Genomic DNA, 19333 nt, shown 5'->3' on the forward strand with positions numbered 1-19333 from the left:
ATGGAGGGCTGGCATGGAAGATGCATGGAGACCAGCACTGGAAATGCAAGCAGTCCCTGGGAAAACTAGTTTCCCAATGGCCTACTGACATTCCTGGTGCACTACCAGAAACAAGGAATATGAGGTGGCGGAGGGGAAAGGACCTTCCCCTCCCCAGTGGAAAGGTGTTTACGAAGGGTTTGGGGCTGCACTTGGTTGTTGGGAGGGTGGAAAGGAAGAAGATTCTTTCCAGCTCGGAGCAAAACCTGAACTGGGGAAGAATTCAGGGCTTGCAACTGACTCCTTTGTGGGACCAGGTGGGTTTTTCCTGGACATCAGGAAAAACTTCCTGACTGTTAGAGCGGTACGACAATGGAACCAGTTACCTAGGAAGGTTGTGGGCTCTCCCACACAAGAGGCCTTCAAGAGGCAGCTGGACAGCCCTCTGTCAGGGATGCTTTAAGGTGGATTCCTGCAATGAGCAGGGGGTTGGACTTGATGGCCTTAGAGGCCCCTTCCAACTCTACGATTCTATGGTTCTATTCTCTGATTTGTAACCTTCAGCTCAGAAATAAGAGGGGCTCAGTGACATCCCTTTTAGGAACTGACCTGGGAGGGCTTCCTTTTGTCTGTGTCCGTCGGCCATGCCAGATCTGCATTCCGCAGCTCCTCGCTTACAGCCCACTCCTCGGAGCTGCACGAGTGCCCCTGCTTTCACTATAAAAAGCCCAAGTGCAGTGCAGTAAAACCCATCTTTCTCCTAATATATGCTAATTTGATTTTAATGGGATTCAGATTTTTCAACAGCGGCACAGCGTTAGCCGTGGTAAGTTATAATCATATCTAATTGGTAATTCTAACATAACAAATTTCCAGGATAAATTATTCGTAGTTAATAGCCCCTGGAGAACAAGTAAGGTAGGTGTGTGTGTGTGTGTGTGTGTAAGTGTGTGTGTGTATTATATATATATATATATATATATATATATATATATATATATCCAGGAGATGAATGAGTTCAAGGTGAAGATGGTTTTTAACCATCTGAAATGTATATTTCAGATGCAGAACGGCGAGGGAATGAAAGGTTGTATAAACGGAATCAAAATAGGTTGAGACAAGTCCATGGGGAATCAGTTTTTCCTAGATTCCAGAGGTGGGCAACATCTGGCCCTCCAGGTATTTTGCCTTACAACTCTCTGTATCCCTCATCATTGGCTACGCTGCATCTTGATGAGAATTGTAGGCCCAAACAATTGGAGGGTGCATCCATGGTATAGACTATCCAACCATGGTATAGACTATCAGCGAATACTGATAGTTGCCCGTCGATGTTATATACTATTAGTGAACACGGTTCTCTGAACGTGGATACTTGTGCATCATATAAACACAAGAGGGGGATATCCTCAACAGTCCTTGCTTTGATCTCTCCTGAATCTCCCACCCATCAACGTCATGGGGTGACCCCAGTTGGGGTTCTATTATTGTGAAAGAGCAATGTTTCCCTATCCACTTTCTCTGCAGCATGCAGAATTTTCCACACTTCTATTTTGTCTCCCTTCCCCTGCCACCCCACAAGCTAAGCAGTTCTAGATCTTGCAACCTTTCCTTGTCGGGAAGTACTGTCAGTTTCTTGATCAATTTCAGTTGCCCTATTTGCACCGTTTCCAGCTCTACAACCCCCCACTTTTTGAGATGTAGGGACCAGAACTGTACACCGTATTCCATCTGTGGCCACACTGCAGATTTCTATCAAGTTACATAGTGGGCCTGTTCAGATGACACACTAATCCATGGTTAGGATGCCAACTGTTTTGCAAGAAATGGTTAGTTAGCATGTTGAAACCATGGTTATGTAGGCCTCATGGTTGGGAATGGTTCACAAGACACACAAAGTCATGGATCACATGATATGCTAAGCCATAAAGTTTCACTCAAAACTCTTAACCACCACAGTTTAGCGTGTTCTCTGAAGTGTTACTGTCTCAGATCCTGGAGGGAATACATAACCATCTCTCAGGCCTGACCTAAATCCAGGCCAGGGTGTCTCCTTCTTGCTCAGATGAAAATTATGAGGTTGTACACCTCATGGGTCCAACACATGTGGACCAGGAGAGGAAGGTTTTTCTGTGGTGACCTTTGCAAACACTCCTTGAGTCCAAGGAGAAGAATTCCAGACAACAGAAGTGTGATACCCATGGGGGGTTGGAGAAGCTGTTGAACGCGGAGCGAAAAAGGGCATTGAGTTCAAAAGCCGCTGTTGCCGGTTTCAACGTCCGCTCCAGGGAGAAAGTCCCCAAGGTTGAGACAGAGAGAGAGAGAGAGTCCTGGGTGGTGGCAGCTAGAGAGCTTTGCCTTCTGCGCCTGTGTTGACATTTTCGGGATGGAGCTGGTGGGATTGTTCTGTCAGCAGCGATTTCTTTCCTCGCAGCCGAAACAAAGTGTTTGACACCTTGGGGTTTTTCACCACCTGTCACACACCATGCCGAGTTCCCCGTCCGCCCCCGGGGGTCAGCCGCTGTCTGAACACTGCTGATTAATAGGTTTAAGTACCTTCTGACAAGCTGTCCACATGGCTGGGTTTTGTTTTGTTTTGTCAAATACTTTTCTCCTTTGGGGTGTTTATGTGAGTATGTGTGTGTTTTCCCCAAGTTCTTGGCATTTCCAGTTTCTAGGCCTTACCGTCTCTCTTCCATTCATCCACACATTTTCATTTACTCCCTTGAGAAGAAAATTAGCACTGCACTCTCGGCTTAGAACAGGAGCAACCAACATGGGTCCGTCCAGCTGGTTTGGCTCCCAATTCCCAACCAAGGATGGATGAGAAATTCATTCCGGTTTGCTTTTTGATCAGGATTTCACCCAGTTTGCACCTTCTGGACCAAACACGGGCTCGGATCCAATCTGCGCCCGACGCCCATACAGTTTCGAAACCGCGACGCGATTCACGGACCCTCCCCAAATGCGTGAGTCAGCAGGCATGCTTTTGAAAAAACCGCACGCAAATACGCTTTAATCAACGGGAGAAGAATGCGCACGTTTCAGGGATGTGCAGAATGGATGCGTGTTTTTGGGAAAATACACACAGAAAAAAGGCACAGATGTTTGTGTGAAAAGGATAAAAACCAAAGGTCATAATCTGATGTGGGCTCAAGTTCGAATGAGCTTTGAGATGGAATTTGGAGAAGCTGATGTGTGCATATCTATTCCCATGCTTTCTCACAATTAGCTATGCGCTCTAGGTCCAATGGAGTTCTAGGCCAACATCTTTGAAGGGGACCATCTTGGGAATAGTTGATGTTCTCCATGTCAAGTCATCACATACTGATGTTTTGCTTGGTTTTCACTGCATCATGGATTATGTAGTTTGAAGTTGCTCCTTCTTGGCCAACGAGAAATTCAGCCATGAAGGAAAACAACTTCCGGAACCAAGCTCTGGCGGTTTTTAGAACAGGGCTGCAGAACTGATTTTGTCCAGAGGGCCATGTTCCATTTCAGAGAAGCTTCCGGGGGCCACATTCCTGTGGTGGGTGGGGCCAAAGGGGTGTGCCCAAAATACAATAACTTTCAGCTGAAGGATTTCCCTGCCAGTCATTAAGCCATAGAAGAGGTATTTCAACCTCTTAGAGCGAGTGGGAAAACGGCACAAAATCTATGAAGCCACCCAAAGATGGTTGGAGAAAAGGGGGTGGAGCTTGTGGAAGGGGGTGTGGCCTTCCACAGAGCCCAAGAGGGACAGATTAGGACCCATGGGAGCTGAATTTGGCTCCTGGCTTGAGGTTCCGCTACTGGCATTGTGCTAGGGCATCCCATGCAGGTAAAAAGTAAGTTTCCGGAACACTCTTGGGAATACATGCATGCTCCTTAGATAAGAACCCCCTCTTACCTCACATCCACCTTGCCCTTTCATTCCTGCCCTGGTGTTTCCCAGCCATCACCATGGTTACCTCCCTGCATCCATCAACTCCACAGACTTCAAATGCACTGCATTTTACGCGCGTGGCCCAGAGGCCCATAAATAAGGGGGGTTTGCCTCCCCCCGGCGGCCGCTCAGAATGGAAAACCTTTGTGCCAGCCTTGAGCTATCACCCCAGGAAGGGCTCTTTCCCCTGACAAAGCCGTTGACGCCGTCTCGGCTCCGGGTGACAAACGAGACACTCCGTGGGACGCTGAGCGTCATGAGCGCTCACGGGGGATCCATCAAGGGGGTGATTTAGCGGCCAGCTTTCAGGGGGCGTCTGATCGATGACCAGAAAGAGGCAGCTTCAGATGGGCCCATTACTCCCCTGCTCTCATGCTTCTGAGGCCCGACTCTCCATAAAGCATGTCCAAAAAATGCGGCATGGGGTGGGGGGCATGGGAGGTGTCGATTGGGCTCTTTGGCTTTTACACCAGTGTTTCCTAAACCTCAAGCTCATGGCTGTGTCAATTTTCTTTTCAAATCAGTCTTGCTCCTGCTAAGTTGATCCTTCTGCATTCTGCTTTTAGCGGAGCCCAGTTACCAGGACCAGTGTCAAGGACTGGCATAGTCGGGCACCTGCCAAGGGCCCACATCCCAGGAGGGGCCCACTGGCAAGTGCTCCCTACAGTTGCTCCTCCTTTCCCCCAGTACTTGTTCATCTGCCTCTTACTTTGGCCCAGACAATTGTGGTCATGAGAAGGAAGAGCAAGAGATGCCGTGGCCGCCTTGCTCCCTGGCTCTCTTCCTCTCAAGCAAACAAGTGGGACAAATGATGTAGAAGAGGAGCAGGTAGAGCAGTTGGTGACCGTGGTGGTGAGAAGGTGGTGGTGAGAAGACACACTGAAGGAAGGGGGATGGAGGGCATCTTGGCCGAGTGCTCTCCAAACCTGGCAACTCTATACAGCTTTAACGTAGTGTCATGTATAGCCCTACTGCTCCTGTAATCGATCAGAAACAGATTCAGACTCAGAAGACACCGAGCCAGACACCAGGCAGTTAGAGCCAGTGGGGGAGGAGGTTCACACGGGAGAGGCTTCAGCTGAGAATCTGCCCCCTCCAGAGTCTATCTCTTCAAGGCCAAATTCTATGCTTTCAGTGGACAGGGAGTCAACTTCCGGGGGTGAGCATTCAGAAACCTTACTTAATGCTAGGAATCTCTGAAAACTAAAACGTTCAGCGAGGATAGCGGCAAAGAGACAGTCGGACAGATTGCATGAGAAATCGTCCACGCATCAACCACCTTGAAGATATGGACATTTGAAAAGCCTTTCCTTTGAATGGACAATTGTCTTACTTAGTTTGCCTAGTTTCTGCCTAAGGAGGAGTTTCACAGAAGGCGCCTAGTTTGTGTTACAGAAGTGTTTATTGCTTGTAATAAAGCTTTATAAATTGCCTAGCACTTTGCCTCATTCATCTCCCAGAGAAAGCTGGAGCAGCTATAGTACATGACACATAGGATGACTGTTCCCCACTTGAATTTCCTGCAAAGTATCTGGGATACCAAGAGCCTCCCAAGCCTTCTCGGTCGTATGACCCCCCACAGTGTTGAGCCGGGTGTTCAAACCCTTCCCATCTCCCAACAGAACCATCAGCGGCGAGCGTCCCACTCTGGAATGGCGAGGCACCGGCGATTCCAGTCCCAGCTCCATGGGAACAGGAGTCCCCCTCCCCGTCATCTCTCGCCCAGCTAATCCACCTCCCTGAAAACTCGCAGGTGTCAGAATAAGCAACAGAAACCCTCATTGACATGCATCTCCATGGCTGGGCTGAAGAAGGCAGTATGAATAAACGATGCGGAGGCCTAATTAAGGCGTTTTGTTTGCTTATTAAAACGAGTTGGCGGCGGGGGCTGGGGTGGGAGGGGGAGGAGAATGACCTTTGGTTTTCTTGGTCCCTCTTGGAAAAGCACCACGGTGGGCTGTTTTCCATGTTAATATTCTGCCTCGGCAGATGCACGGACTTCTCCATCTGTTCCACCAGGGTTAGAGCCTTGCAACGTAATTCGGGGATTTGTGGATTTTTCCGAGCCTAACAAATAAAACACGTTGACTAAGTTTGCTCATACTGGTGGCAATTCCTCATTTATTTAACCCAGGAATTGCTGGGAATGAGTGGAGCACATAACCAAGTTCTGATTTCAATTAACAACCCAGGAATGCCCCATTTCTGGGTTGTTCCGTGACGTGCAGACTCAGAAACACCCAGTTGTTTGTGGGTTAAACAATCCAGAGTTAACCCAGCAACAAACCATGGGCAATTGTTGGGCTAACTCTGGGCTGTTTGCCCCATCATTTTGGGGCCCACATGTCACAAAACAACCCAGGAATGGGGTGTTGCTGGGTTGCTAATTAAAATCGGTAATGATGCACACGGGGCATTCGTCCTCAGCAATTCCTGGGCTAAACAACCCAGATATTGCTGGCATTACATGTAACCTGGCCCTTGTGCCCTAAGAGAGAAGCAGGTTAAGTGGTTCCTGCAAACTGGGAAACATCCTTGAAATACAGCTTCCTCCAACCCACCATGCACAACCCATCCTATAGTGTGTGTGTTTTCATAAAATTTTGTGTGGGTCACATAATGTATGCTTCACAATAGTCACGTGGGACCAAATTGTCCCCTTTCCCACCAGTTCCACAGCCATTGGTAAACCTTGTTCTGCCATCACCTCTGACTTTGGAGATTTCACTTGAACCTGCTTTCATATCTCCCACACCTCTTTAAAATCATTATATCTCCATGCATTGGTTTTCTATTGTGTTATTATATTGTAGCTTTAGGCTTTCCCTCTTTGTAAACTGCCCAGAGAGCTTTGGCCATTGAGCAGTAGAGACATGTAATAAATGAAATGAACGTTGAGGGCTAGAAACTTGAGCGGGTTTAAAAAAAATAAAAATAAATCGAAAACTTCAATTCTTAGGAAGGTGAATTCTGTCTCACAGTTCTGTGGGGGCTCCTCCCCCTACAAGAATGCACAGCTACACACAGGACAGAATGTATCCGTAGCCAAAATCTACTATCCTGGAGTACCAGATGGCAAACTGATTGCAAACATTACCACTGCAAAATTATTTCCATGCATCCATTCCTTGAAAACTCTTTCATGTATTCTTATTATTGTTATTCCATGTGGACTCAGAGATCCTTGCTGGCCTGTTTCTTCTCCTTCTTCCCTTTCTTTCTTTCTTTTTTTTTTTTTTTTTAAATTACCTGCATGCAATGCATAAAGAAAATAATTAGAATTAGCCGTACACACAAGATAGCGTCGTGGTGGCACTGTTTTTTTCCCTTCCTCTTTTTCTTTCTTTGTTTTGTTTTTAATTAAATTGAATGACAAAGCCAAGACACAGACAGAAAGAGACCGAGAACAAGACCGTAAATAGTTTAGAGGGGAGAAAAAAGAAAAGAAAAAGAAAAAGAAAAGAAATAGAAAAAGAAAAAGAAATAGAAAACCCAACGACGGAGAAGTGGGAGCAGGATGGAGCCGTTCAAGGGGAGAAAAGGAGGGTGTCCAAAGTGAAGCGTTTCACGTCAGTTCCAAGGTAACTGTTAAAATGATGGCCAGAGCAAGTCTGATGTTGCTGTGAGTGGTCGGTGAACCTACATGGGAGGAGAAACAAAAAGACCATTGGAGAAGCTGTTGATGTTCTACCACCTGAAGGAGAGATGGTGCCTTTTGGTCAGGATCGACGAATCTGTCAGTTTCAGTTTTTCGCAGTTGCGCAAAAAAGTTTTTTCGCAGTTGCGCAAAAAAACCGTTGGAGACGCTGTTAATTTCCTACCACCTGAAGGAGAAATGGTGTCTTTTTGGTCAGGATTGATGTATCTGTCAGTTTCGGTTTTCCTCAATTGCACATTTCCCCGTTCTGAAGTTCTACTTGCCCTGAACTTTGAGAATTTTCAACTCTGAATTTCAGTTCATCCCATACTTTTTATTTTCAATAATTTGAAACGGAGGACCTATTTTTGTGCAGCTTTCTCCCAGAATCTGCATCTTGGTATGAAATTTTGTCCCAAATACACAACTTCCTCCCAGTACCTGCATCTTTGTATGCAATTATCCTTACTATGCACAACTTTTGCTAATCATTTCCCTAATATCATCCATTTTCATACACTGTTTTCACTCGTATAGGTCTTTTCCTCCTACCCCAACAAACAAAACTTGTATGTTTCACTTAAGGCTTGAGATCTATGGGGCTGTGGGAGGGAGCCCCAGGTATAAGGGGGCATCAAAGGAGAAAGGGTGGAGTCATTTATGGCGTGTGGGGCAGCAAGGGAGATAGGCGTACTGCAGACGGATCAAGAGAAACCAGGGCTGGAGGGCCAGCTCAAGTCTTGCGAAAGAACCCACTATTAAAAGCTGTGCCTTACCATTTGAGTCTTCTGTTCCTCTTGGAATATTTGGGTTTTCTAATTAGAAAAAAGGGTGGGAATGAAAAAAGAGAGAAGTCATTTCACCTGGGAGATCACCCTACAGCAACCAGATGTTAGCAGAAGATTGAGAACTGTAGAATGACAGTAGAATGAGACATTTCAAGCACCCCAGGTTAGGTCTGCTATGGAACCAACTCAAGCTTGGAGGTAACGGGTATCTCTTTTCCTACATATTCCCGGCTTGTGGTGTCCCTCAGTCTACCTTTCGCAGGACCGTAACGACTCAGCGTATGTGCACATGTATATTTCACAGGATCTCAAAAGACAGGATGGCTGGGAGCCCCAGCACCTTCTCAGAGCAGGGAGAAACAAGCCAGGAAAATGGTGGTGTCAGGAAGGGGATGATCTATGGAGAGCCAAGCCCTAGCGCAAGGGTGGGGAACTGAGGCCCCGAGGGCCAAATCTATTCCTATGGGCCCACAGGGATCCACCACAGACACTCCCACTTTCCTTAGCCCCACCCCCTTTTCTCCAAGTGCCAATCATTTGGCTGAGCTCAGGCTTTTTGGAACCCCGCCTTCAACCCAAAGCCTGAAATGTCTCCACTAAGAGCTTTGAGTTACAATAAGCATATATATATATATATATATATATATATATATATATATATTCCTCCACCCCTTCTTCCAATTGGCTCCACCCCTTTGCATTAGCCCCACCCACTTCTGGATGGCAGCCCCAGAGAACCTCTCCAAAATTAAACCCCCGCCCTGTCTGAAAGAGGTCCCTCACCCTCTGATAGCCCTGGAGATGTCAACGGAAGCAAATAAACGTCCCGCCATACCAAACACAATCAGCCTGGTGTGGGTGTCCGTGGAGCCCAGCGGGTTCTGAGCTGTGCAGCGGTACATGGAGCCGTTCAGCTCCGCCGGCACTCGTTCCAGGACCAGCTCTTTCCCGTCGTGTTCGGTGCTGCCGTCCAGGAGCCTGCTCCCAACGCGGGTCCAAGTGAACATGGGTTCGGGGAAGACTTCGCTCTGTAAGCCAAGCCCGACACGGAAGACTCCATCAGTGCCACCGTTCTAACAGACCACAAATATCCCCAGAGAAGAACATCTAGGCCAGCATGGCAGCCACGGCTCTCCAGGGTTTCAGGAGGGATCCTTTCCTAGCCCTGTCCGGGGAAGCTGGGGATCAAAGCTGGGACTTTCTGCATGAGAAATGGACTCTCTGCCACTGGGCTAAGGCCCTTCTTCCAAAACCGAAGTAAAATTCCAGTCCTCATGATTCTGAATCGAGAGCTGGTTTGAACGGGAACAAAGGAAGTTGCCCAAAGTGTCCAGGGCTGAAGCCAGAAGTAGGCAGAGCTGAAAGTGAATGTTACCACCTCCTTCTCCTCTGCCTCTGCCCCTTCCTTCCGTCCTCCTTCTCTATCTTCATCCTCCATTAACTATTTTTGTGGTTAAGCAGCATGGTTTAGCGTGTTGTCTGAACGGGGCCATTATTATTATTTTTTGGGGTGGGGGGTTCTTCGCCATAACTTGAGCAAATTTGGGCTGAAATTTGTGCATTTCTAAAGCAAAAATAATACTAATAATTTACGGAAATTCCTCCAGTTGGCCCGACTTGTTGCACACCCAGACAAGCCAGCTGGCAGAAGACGGAACGGAGACTGAAGGGATGAGCTGACGAAAGCTTGCTGAGCACTACCCCCTGAGCCTCCGACAACCTACCCACAAGCAGGACAGCGATAACATTTGGCAGCATCTGAGCTCTTTGGATGCCGGCGAGACCCATACGCACCTGAAATCCCTGCACCAATATCCGAACTGTGTCTCCGACCCGGGCTCTCGTTGGGGTCATCATGATCTTGGGGCCTTTGGGAGCCACTGCAGGGGAAAAAGAGTGGATCGGTCCCCCAAAAGCTGGGCTTGCACCATCCTCAGCCTCCCTGTTTTCCCCAACGCCACCACTGGGGTTGCCAACTTTGGACGTCACCCTGCTCCTCTGCCAAGAATCAGCAACTTGATCCACAGGAATGAGCAGGGTGTAGCCCAAGCCTGTGAAAACTGGTATGATTAGAATACTTTTTAAATCTCCCCCGCCCCTCGCCCAGCCACGAAGCTCACCAGGTGACCAGGGGCCAATCCCTGTCTCTATTCCTACCTCCCAGGGTTGTTGCTTAGACTAAATGAGGGACAGGAGGAGAACCGTGTGCAGCAACTTGAGCTCCTTAGAAGAAAGCGTGTAGTGTATATCAGTGTAATCAACAAAGCAACAAACTTTGCCGATGTCAACGTTTTTCTTAAAGGCACAGGAGCAACAAAGGGGTTTCTTTTGCCCATCAGTTGGCAACCTCACATCACACTCCTGGCCTTGTATGGTCCAATTCCAAGCTCCAATCCTGCCCCTTTGCCATCTCTGAGATCCAAATACTAGGACAATTAGCAAAATGTCCAACCCTAACCCACCACAGCACCTGTTAATGGTCTGACCTCATTTGCAAGCAGAACAAAGCAACCTTTTCACACCCACCCTCACCCACCTCCTCCTCCTCCTCCTTTCCCTCACCATGCTTACAAACCCCCTCATGTTTTCTCAGGGCTGTACAGACCTTGTCCGGTAAAACAGTCCCTGCCTGGAATCTCACAAATGGATATGATTCCACTCAATCTAGTGTCTCCTATCTGGTTGCTACTGGGAATCTATGAGAAATTTGTTCCTTTAGGATGCAAAATCCACCCTATCCATACCTCCTGGACCCGAATGCAATCTGCGGTCGAAGTCTGTGCATTTCCAAGCGTTCAGAAGATAATGCATCTCACCCCCCATGGTGTTTTGCTTCCACTTTTGTCCCCTCTTTTGTGAGCAGCAGGGAGTAATAATTTGTGTGCCGGTAATTAAAATAACTCCCCCCCGGCACCCCAAGAAGATGAAGAAGCCGCCTGCCCCCAAATTGTGATTTTCACAGAGCTCAAGAACAAAAGAGTCCCGCACCTAAATTAGTGACTTTCAAAGGGCGAAAGAAGATGTGCTGGAATTGGTAAGGGTCCAAGCCGATTGGATGAGATGGGAGAGGTTGCCTTGGCAACGAAGGAACAAAATTCCCTCGGCTTCTGTGGGCACGGCTGGGGTGACTTTTGGAGAGGGTGGGGGATAGTGCGTGCGTCTCTGCGTGCTTGGGCTGAGAAGAAGCACCTGACTTCCGCTCTGTCACCCATGTCAATGTCACAAGGGCAGCCAATGCAAGGGGCAGACCGTAATAACCCGCACCTGATCCCTGATGACCATCTCACGCCGGCCTGGTTCTTTGCCACCAGGACTTGGCAGGCAATTGAGAGGGGGTGTGTGGAGAAATGCCAAACAGATTCAAATGTGTTTGGATGTCTATAACTCCCACCTGTGGATCGCACAGCGGACCAGTTTTTTCCAAGTCATGTGGATACTTTGGGGGGTGACATTTGTGCAAACGCTTACTTGTGTTAATATGCATTAAGGTGACAGAACTTTGACACCATCCCTGGGTTGTGGAATGCCAAATTTTGGAATTGGAGGTGGGGAGTGTTAAAGAACAGAGGAAACAGCTTGTTGAATGAATCATAGAATCATAGAATAGCAGAGTTGGAAGGGGCCTACAAGGCCTTCGAGTCCAACCCCCTGCTCAAGGCAGGAATCCACCCTAAAGCATCCCCAACAGATGTTCGTCCAGCTGCCTCTTGAAGGCCTCTAGGGTGGGAGAGCCCACAACCTCCCTAGGGAACTGATTCCATTGTTGTACTGCTCTAACAGATGAGACTCAATGCTAACTGGTACAGCACCATCTTTTCCCGCAGTGGCCATCCAGATGCCTCTGTGGAGACCTCACCATAAAAGGCCCCATCACCACTCATCATAAAAGGCCCCATCACCACTCACTCTGAGATCTTGAAGAAGTCCAATAAAATCATTGGGGCCCAGGCTGTTTGCTCTTCCTCCCATGTTCCTCTTCTTCACTCCTTAATACGAGAACATGGGCCAAGTTGTGAAATTAACAACCGGCAAATAAAGCAGATAGGTTTCCTGGTGAAACCCAGATCCATCTAGCAGGGGAAATCTCTGGAGTCCTGTCCACGCTGTGGCCCTCTACCTCTTCTTATGTTGTTGTTGGAAGGAGCTGACTGGTTTTTATGGACCTTAATAAAAACCTGCCTGGCATTTATGGCCGTTAATAAATGAGATGATCGAATTTCCTGCTTCATTGGCATATGTCTGATAGATGATGGACAGACGGTTGGGTGGCCCTCCCTCCACATGTAGAACAGACTGCAGGACACGGAATCATGGGCTCAAGTGACAGGAAGCCAGATTCTGGCTGGACATCAGGAAAAACTTCCTGACTGTTAGAGTAGTATGACAATGGAACCAGTTACCTAGGGAGGTGGAGGGCTCTCCCACACTAGAGGCCTTCAAGAGGCAGCTGGACAACCATCTGCCAGGGATGCTTTAAGGTGGATTCCTGGACTCAATGGCCTTAGAGGCCCCTTCCAACTCTACTATTCTATGATTCTATGTTGCAGCATCAGGAATTATTAGCAAGCCTTTGCCAACTTGGTGTTTTGGGCTTTGGGTCTCTATTGGTGATGCTGGTGGGGCCCTACTGGGTGTTGGCATGTAATCACATTTTCAGGGGGTTGGGTAAAGCTAGTATAGCCGTGAGCGCATTTATACAACCATGGATGAGGTGGATTTAGCCTGGGCTATGAAAAATAATAATAAATGTCCCTGTGCATAGTAATCCAGCATTTCACGGGTGAGCATACAAGAACAGCAGAAGGGCTGTACTGGGTCAGACCAGAAGCCAACATCCTGTTCTTCAGCAACTGGTGTACATTGGTGTACCGCCTCTGATACTGGGTATATCAGGGAAAAGGCGTGTGCCTGCATTTTTTACACACACAAATGCATATGGATGTTCATGCAGACTTTAAAAAACACACGAACTGATGCAGAAATGGGCCACCCACAAAATGTATGGAAAGCCAAAGAGACAAGTTTGCTTATCTCTATGCAATGCTTCCTTCCGGTACCAGTGATGTATCCATCACTATCTATCCAGTGCTGCCCTGTCAGCCTGAGGCTATGCTAACCAGGCAGGAACGCAGCGAGGCTTTTGTGGCACTTATAAATAATGGACTGAGAAGTGAATAATTGACAGGGAAACCATTCCCCCGGCAGCTGTGATTCGATCTGGAGGGGTCAGCCTCTGCACGCCGCGAGGTGTTTGCATGTCGTGATGGAGCTGGGGAGAAACAGCTATTTTCATGATTTTATGGGGCCGGGAGAGGAGAAGATGTCCGTTACGTTTCCATTCTACACCTCGGTCTGTAGGTTTCTCCCTCCCTCCCTCTCTCTCTCTCTCTCTCTGGTTGTTGTTATTGTTTTTAAGCTGGAAACAGCAACATTTGAAGTCTACCATGGGTGGGCCAGGTTTTTGGCCTACAACTCCCATCAGCCAATGGTGAGGGATCATGGGAATTCAGTAGCTGCCTTAGACAGAGTCAGACTCTTGTTCCAGCTACCCAGAATTGTCGACACTGGCTGGCAGCAACGGTTCTCCAGGGGCACCTTTTAATAAACAACTCAACTCAACCTTTGGGACGAAATGAACACTCGTTTGGAAAAGTGAAAAACGGAGAGACACCGACATGGTCCAGATTATTCAAGAGTGATTCCACCCACCCCCTTTTGCTATGTTTTATCAATGCTCACATGTCCAGCTAAAATAAGCGTCGGGGAAAACACTGCAATTGAACTGGAGGAATAGTTGGGGTTGGATGCAGTGAATAATAGGAACAAGAAAGTTATGGTGGTGGGGGTGGGGATTGTCTCCGCTCCACCCAAAATATTCACAAACATTTGAGAAAGTTTGAAAAACAAACCATGAGGCTGGCCAATCACCACCATGTGCTTTAAGAACATCAGAAGAGCCCTGATGTTGGATCAGACCGAGGGTCCATCTAGTCCAGCACTCTGTTCACACAGTGGCCCACCAGCTGTCGACCAGGGACCAACTAATCAGGACATGGTGCAACAGCACCCTCCCGCCCATGTTCCCCAGCAACAAGTGTATATAGGCTTACCGCTTCTGATACTGTAGGTTGCACAGAGCCATCAGGGCTAGTAGCCATGGATAGCCTCTGCCTCCTCCAGGAATTTATCCAACCCCCTTTTTAAAACCATCCAAATGGGTGGCCATCACCACATCTTGTGGTAGTGAGTTCCATAGGTTAACTCTGCACTGTGTGAAGAAGTACTTCCTTTTATCTGTCCTGAATCTCCCATCCATCAGCTTAGTGGGATGACCCCGAGTTCTAGTATTTTGAGAGAGGGAGAAAAATGTCTGCCTGTCCACATTCTCCACAGCAGACATCATTTTGTACACCTCCATCATGTCTCCCCTTAGCCTCCTTTTTTCCAAGCTAAACCATCCCAGCTGTTGTAACCTTCCCTCATTGGGGAGATGCTCCAGCCCCTGGATCGTTTGAGTCGCCCTTTTCTGCACATTTTCCAGCTCGGTAATATCTTCTTTTAGGTGCGGTAGCCAAAAACTGTACTTTCTTTTGCCGGAGATGAGCAGAGTGCTAAATATACATCCAATCCTAAAATGGAGTGGGTGGTGGGTGGAACAACATTCAAATCTCTCGGTAACCAAGCGGAGGGTCTATTTGACTTTAGCCCCATTATCCTGGACGTGTAAGATGTATGTCTTCCCCCAGCCGAAGGCAGCTTTTCCGCTGGGGATTAACATAAAAGGTATTTTGTCTTTAATATGTAAATGCCGGGTTTGACGGGAAGAGAGCAGCGCATTGCAAAGACTCAACTCAATGAAGTGTTTGATCAAGACACCCTTCCCGGGATTAGCTCCTTATAGAACATCGGATAATCTCCCCCCAGCCTGAGAGAGGAGGAATGGTCCAACAGCAGAGTTGGATCACGAAAAGGAAGGCTTAAGGACTTCTCGAAAGTGATTAAGGGATCTTTTGATGGGTGGTTTTGTGTGCATTATTATGTTTCGCCGAGGCCGGGGGGATGAGCCCCGACGGCTGACTGATCAATGCCAAAGGCTGAGCAGCCCCCACCATCAGTGCTTCTCAGAAGTGGTTGTTGAGGCTTTTCGAGGAGGAGGAGCAGCGTTCGAATCTCTATCCGCCCTTTGCTCCCCTCCCAGCTCCTCAAGAAATGGGAAAACCCTTGCGCAAGACTGACTCGAGCAGTTTCACAGCCTGTGGGATGGAGATGTACCAGGCAACCTTCTCTCCTTCTCAACAAGCAGAGCCATGCTCATATGGATACCTTAAGAACATCAGACCATAGAATCATAGAATAGTAGAGTTGGAAGGGGCCTACAAGGCCATCGAGTCCAACCCCCTGCTCAATGCAGGAATCTACCTTAAAACATCCCTGAGAGGTGGTTGTCCAGCTGCCTCTTGAAGGCCTCTAGTGTGGGAGAGCCCACCACCTCCCTAGGTCATGGGTTCCATTGTCATACCGCTCTAACAGTCAGGAAGTTTTTCCTGATGTCCAGCTGGAATCTGGCTTCCTTTAACTTGAGTCCATTATTCCGTGTCCTGCACTCTGGGAGGATTGACAAGAGATCCTGGCCCTCCTCTGTGTGACAACCTTTTAAGTATTTGAAGAGCGCTATCATGTCTCCCCTCAATCTTCTCTTCTCCAGGCTAAACATGCCCAGTTGTTTCAGCCTCTCTTCATACATAGGGCTTTGTTTCCAGACTCCTGGAAATAATAACATCAGAAGAACCCTTCTGGATCAGACCAAGGGTCAATCTTGTTCGTCATTCTGTTCACACAGTGGCCACCCAGCTGTCGACCATGAACCCACAAGTAGGACATGAGTGAAACAGCACCCTCCCACCCATGTTCCCCGGCAACTGGTGTACAGAAACTAGGGATGTATGGAACCTTTCTCTCCTTTGCCTTGAAATAGATTTCATCCACCGAAAGCTCCTTCTGCATAGATAACTTATACTCTGCCTGATGACTGATGGAACATCCTATCAGAGATGGACGAGAATTCAGTTTGGTTCATTTTTCTTTTTCATAAGAACTTACTGAAGTTCACCAATTTCTTCATGAATGGGATGGAAAGAACTCGAGATTCGTTTGTTTTTTCAACCGTATCTGGAAGAAAACAGGAACGGGTGGATTCCTTCTTTCAAGCCCAGAGCTTTGCTCAGCTTTTAAAATCCCAGGGCTGAATTGCCAGTGGGCTGCCACCTCTTTTGTCAGACAGCCTCCCTGACTTCCAGGGCGACATGGGAGGCAGGCACATCATTGTCCTTCCTGTGCTAGGAATCGCTGTACCTGTTGAATTTGGCCAGTGCCAATGGGTGAGGATCTCATTGTGGAGCTGGTGTTGGATTTACCCACATTGTATTTGGGATCGAAAGAACCTGACAGATTGACTGCTTGATCAATCGACGGAAGGAGAAAGCAAAACCGAGAGATCCATCCATCCCTAGTTGGATCATCCATCCATCTAGTTAAGTCCTGACTGTTCTAACTGATCACTTTCTCAGATTCGTTCAGTGGAAGGTACAATGGATGCAACCTTCCACATGTAGCATCTGTGCTCTGCCTCCTGGTCAAAGTTGGGGCAGGAGAACCTCAAAGCCAGAAGACATCGAGCTCACATCCAGCTTTCCCGGGGTCTCCAGATGTCCACGCTCCCTTCCTCTGGACCAGCCAACTTTCCCTCTGGCTGCTAAGCATTTCACGGTTCGTCGCAATTGTGCAGCTTCCCCCTCCCACCCATCCTAAAAAGCTGGAACGCTTCTCCCAAGACTTAACGACCATCCATAAGTCCTTTAAGCTAAAACAGGTTGGTATTTTCGCTGCCTCCTTTTGCGTTGGGCTCCACCCCCGTCCCCTTCAGCCCCACCCACTACTGGAAAGCAAGACCAAAAGCTTCTCCGAATAGACTTCCGGAGAAGCAGGTGGCTACCAGGAGGAGCAGGGCCTTCTCTGCTGTGGCACCCCGGCTGTGGAATGAGCTCCCTAAGGAGGTTCGCCTGGCACAAACACTATATTCTTTTAGACGCCAGGTGAAGACCTTTTTATTCTCTCAGTATTTTAACACTTAATTTTAACTTAAATTTAAATTTTACTGTTCTAACTCTGTATTTTAATCTTATATCAATTTTGCTGTGTGGTTTTTATCCTGGTTGTGCTTTTTATACTGTATTTTGTATTTGTGCTTTTAACCTGTTGGTTGCTTTATTATGGTTTTTCATTTTTGTGAACCGCCCAGAGAGCTTCGGCTATTGGGCAGTATTAAAATTGCAATAAATAAATAAATAAATCTCTTACTCCCGCAGGGCGTGAATTTTGGACCGCCGTTTTGTTTCTGCCCTGTGTTGCTGAGCGTTCCCTGGTGGAACCGAGCCACGTCACGGAAGGGAGAAATCCCTGACTACATTTCATTTTGCATCGTTCGGAGACTTTTTAGCTCAAACCCTAGCCACTAATGATGGACAAAAAGGGAGGGAGACGCCGGATGTCCGCTCCAGAAAACGACCACCGAGGGGAAAAAAATGAAGAGTGTTTTCTGTTAACGAGAAATAGAAGATGAGAGAACAAAGGAAAGAGTGAATAAATATATAGGAAGGGAGGAAGAACCATCATTTAAGTCTGACAGGAGACCTCAGCTGGAAAGGGGAGCTCTGTGTTTCATGTCGCTGGTGGTAATGGCCTGAAGAGGCCATTAGCCATAATGAAAGTACAAGCTGAAGAGAGAGAGAGAGAGAGAGAGAGAGAGAGAGAGAGAGAGAGAGAGAGGTAAGTTCATCTATTTGAGAGGGAGAGAACGAAAGAGTTCTTGAATTGGATGCTTGGATTGGTATTTTCCATGGGATTCCTTCCTAGACTCATGGCAATTCACTTCTCCTGGAAATCCAGCATGTAAATTTGAATACCCACAAACAGACACCCGAAGAAACCACAGGGGCTCAATGAGTAGAAATGTATGAGAATCTGATTCGGTTCATTTCTGTTCAGGATTATCCAGTCCACACCTTTTGGACCGAACACGGACTCGGCTGCAACCTGCGGTCAAAGTTCACCTGTTTCCTAGCTTGTAGACCCAAAAGATCCGTAGACCCAAAATGCCTCCCATGCATTTGTCAGCGTGCGCACGTTTAAAAGAGGCCCTATGAAAAAAAAAAAGCATGCTTTTGAAACATGTGCACAAATGTACAATGAACGAGAGAAGAGGATGTGAACTTTTGGAAAGCTACACATGGAAACGTCCATGGATTTTCAGGAGAAAAGAATAAAACAGGCTCACAATTGAGCTTCGAGATGGAATTTGGAGAATGTCACCAAGTTGATTTGCACGTCCCCATCCATAAGCATGCCCTGGAGAAATCCAGGCAGGATCAGGTGATAAGCAGGGATTAGTAATTTGTGCAAATTAGAAAATGTGTGCAACTTAAATGGAGAACCAGGAATACGACAGACGGGAGCACTTGTTCAACAATTTGCAAATATTTTCAGCGGACACGCACCTGCAATCACGTTTGGAACTTCCTGGTTGCATGGACTACATTTCCCATCACCCACAGCCAGCGTGGGGAAGGGGAGTTTTCATCCAGCACAACTAGAGGGCAACAGGTTGAGAAAGAAATTCTACTTCATCGCCTACGTTTTAATTACTTGTTTAAATGCTAATTAAAAAGGAAAGAGGAAAGAAAAGTGTATATCGCCCTAACTTCAAGGCAGGTGCCTTCAAGGTGGAACCAAGATAATGTGAACATTTGGGAGATGCTTCTGATGGAGACACATCTCACTTCTTCATCAATGACCTTTCAGAAGCTCGCAAAAAACTTGCTTTTTTCGGGAAGCTGCAATTTAGTCAGTCATTTTAGACGTGCTGTTTTAATCTCACTCTGTCCTTTGAATAGTTTGAAACCTTTCAACGGCTGTTGCCATTTCATCACCTGCTGTTGTTTCTCATGT

At 47.4% G+C, this 19333-nt stretch overlaps 1 protein-coding gene across 2 annotated transcripts in view; it reads right to left on the minus strand.

Moving 5' to 3' along the window:
- Nucleotides 1-7395: 7395 nt before the first annotated feature.
- IGSF21 (immunoglobin superfamily member 21) overlaps nt 7396-19333 on the minus strand; it is a 161913-nt gene continuing 149975 nt past the window's right edge. For both annotated transcript variants that reach the window (XM_063145127.1, XM_063145128.1), the window contains 4 exons: nt 10124-10209; nt 9165-9357; nt 8318-8356; nt 7396-7543 (listed from right to left, as the gene is read on the minus strand). In XM_063145127.1, the coding sequence (XP_063001197.1) occupies nt 7470-7543; nt 8318-8356; nt 9165-9357; nt 10124-10209 (392 nt within the window). In that variant the 3' untranslated portion in view covers nt 7396-7469. The remainder of the gene's footprint in view (nt 7544-8317; nt 8357-9164; nt 9358-10123; nt 10210-19333) is intronic.

Source organism: Elgaria multicarinata, chromosome 20 (genome assembly GCF_023053635.1).
Source record: "Elgaria multicarinata webbii isolate HBS135686 ecotype San Diego chromosome 20, rElgMul1.1.pri, whole genome shotgun sequence".
Classification (NCBI taxonomy): domain Eukaryota; kingdom Metazoa; phylum Chordata; class Lepidosauria; order Squamata; family Anguidae; genus Elgaria; species Elgaria multicarinata.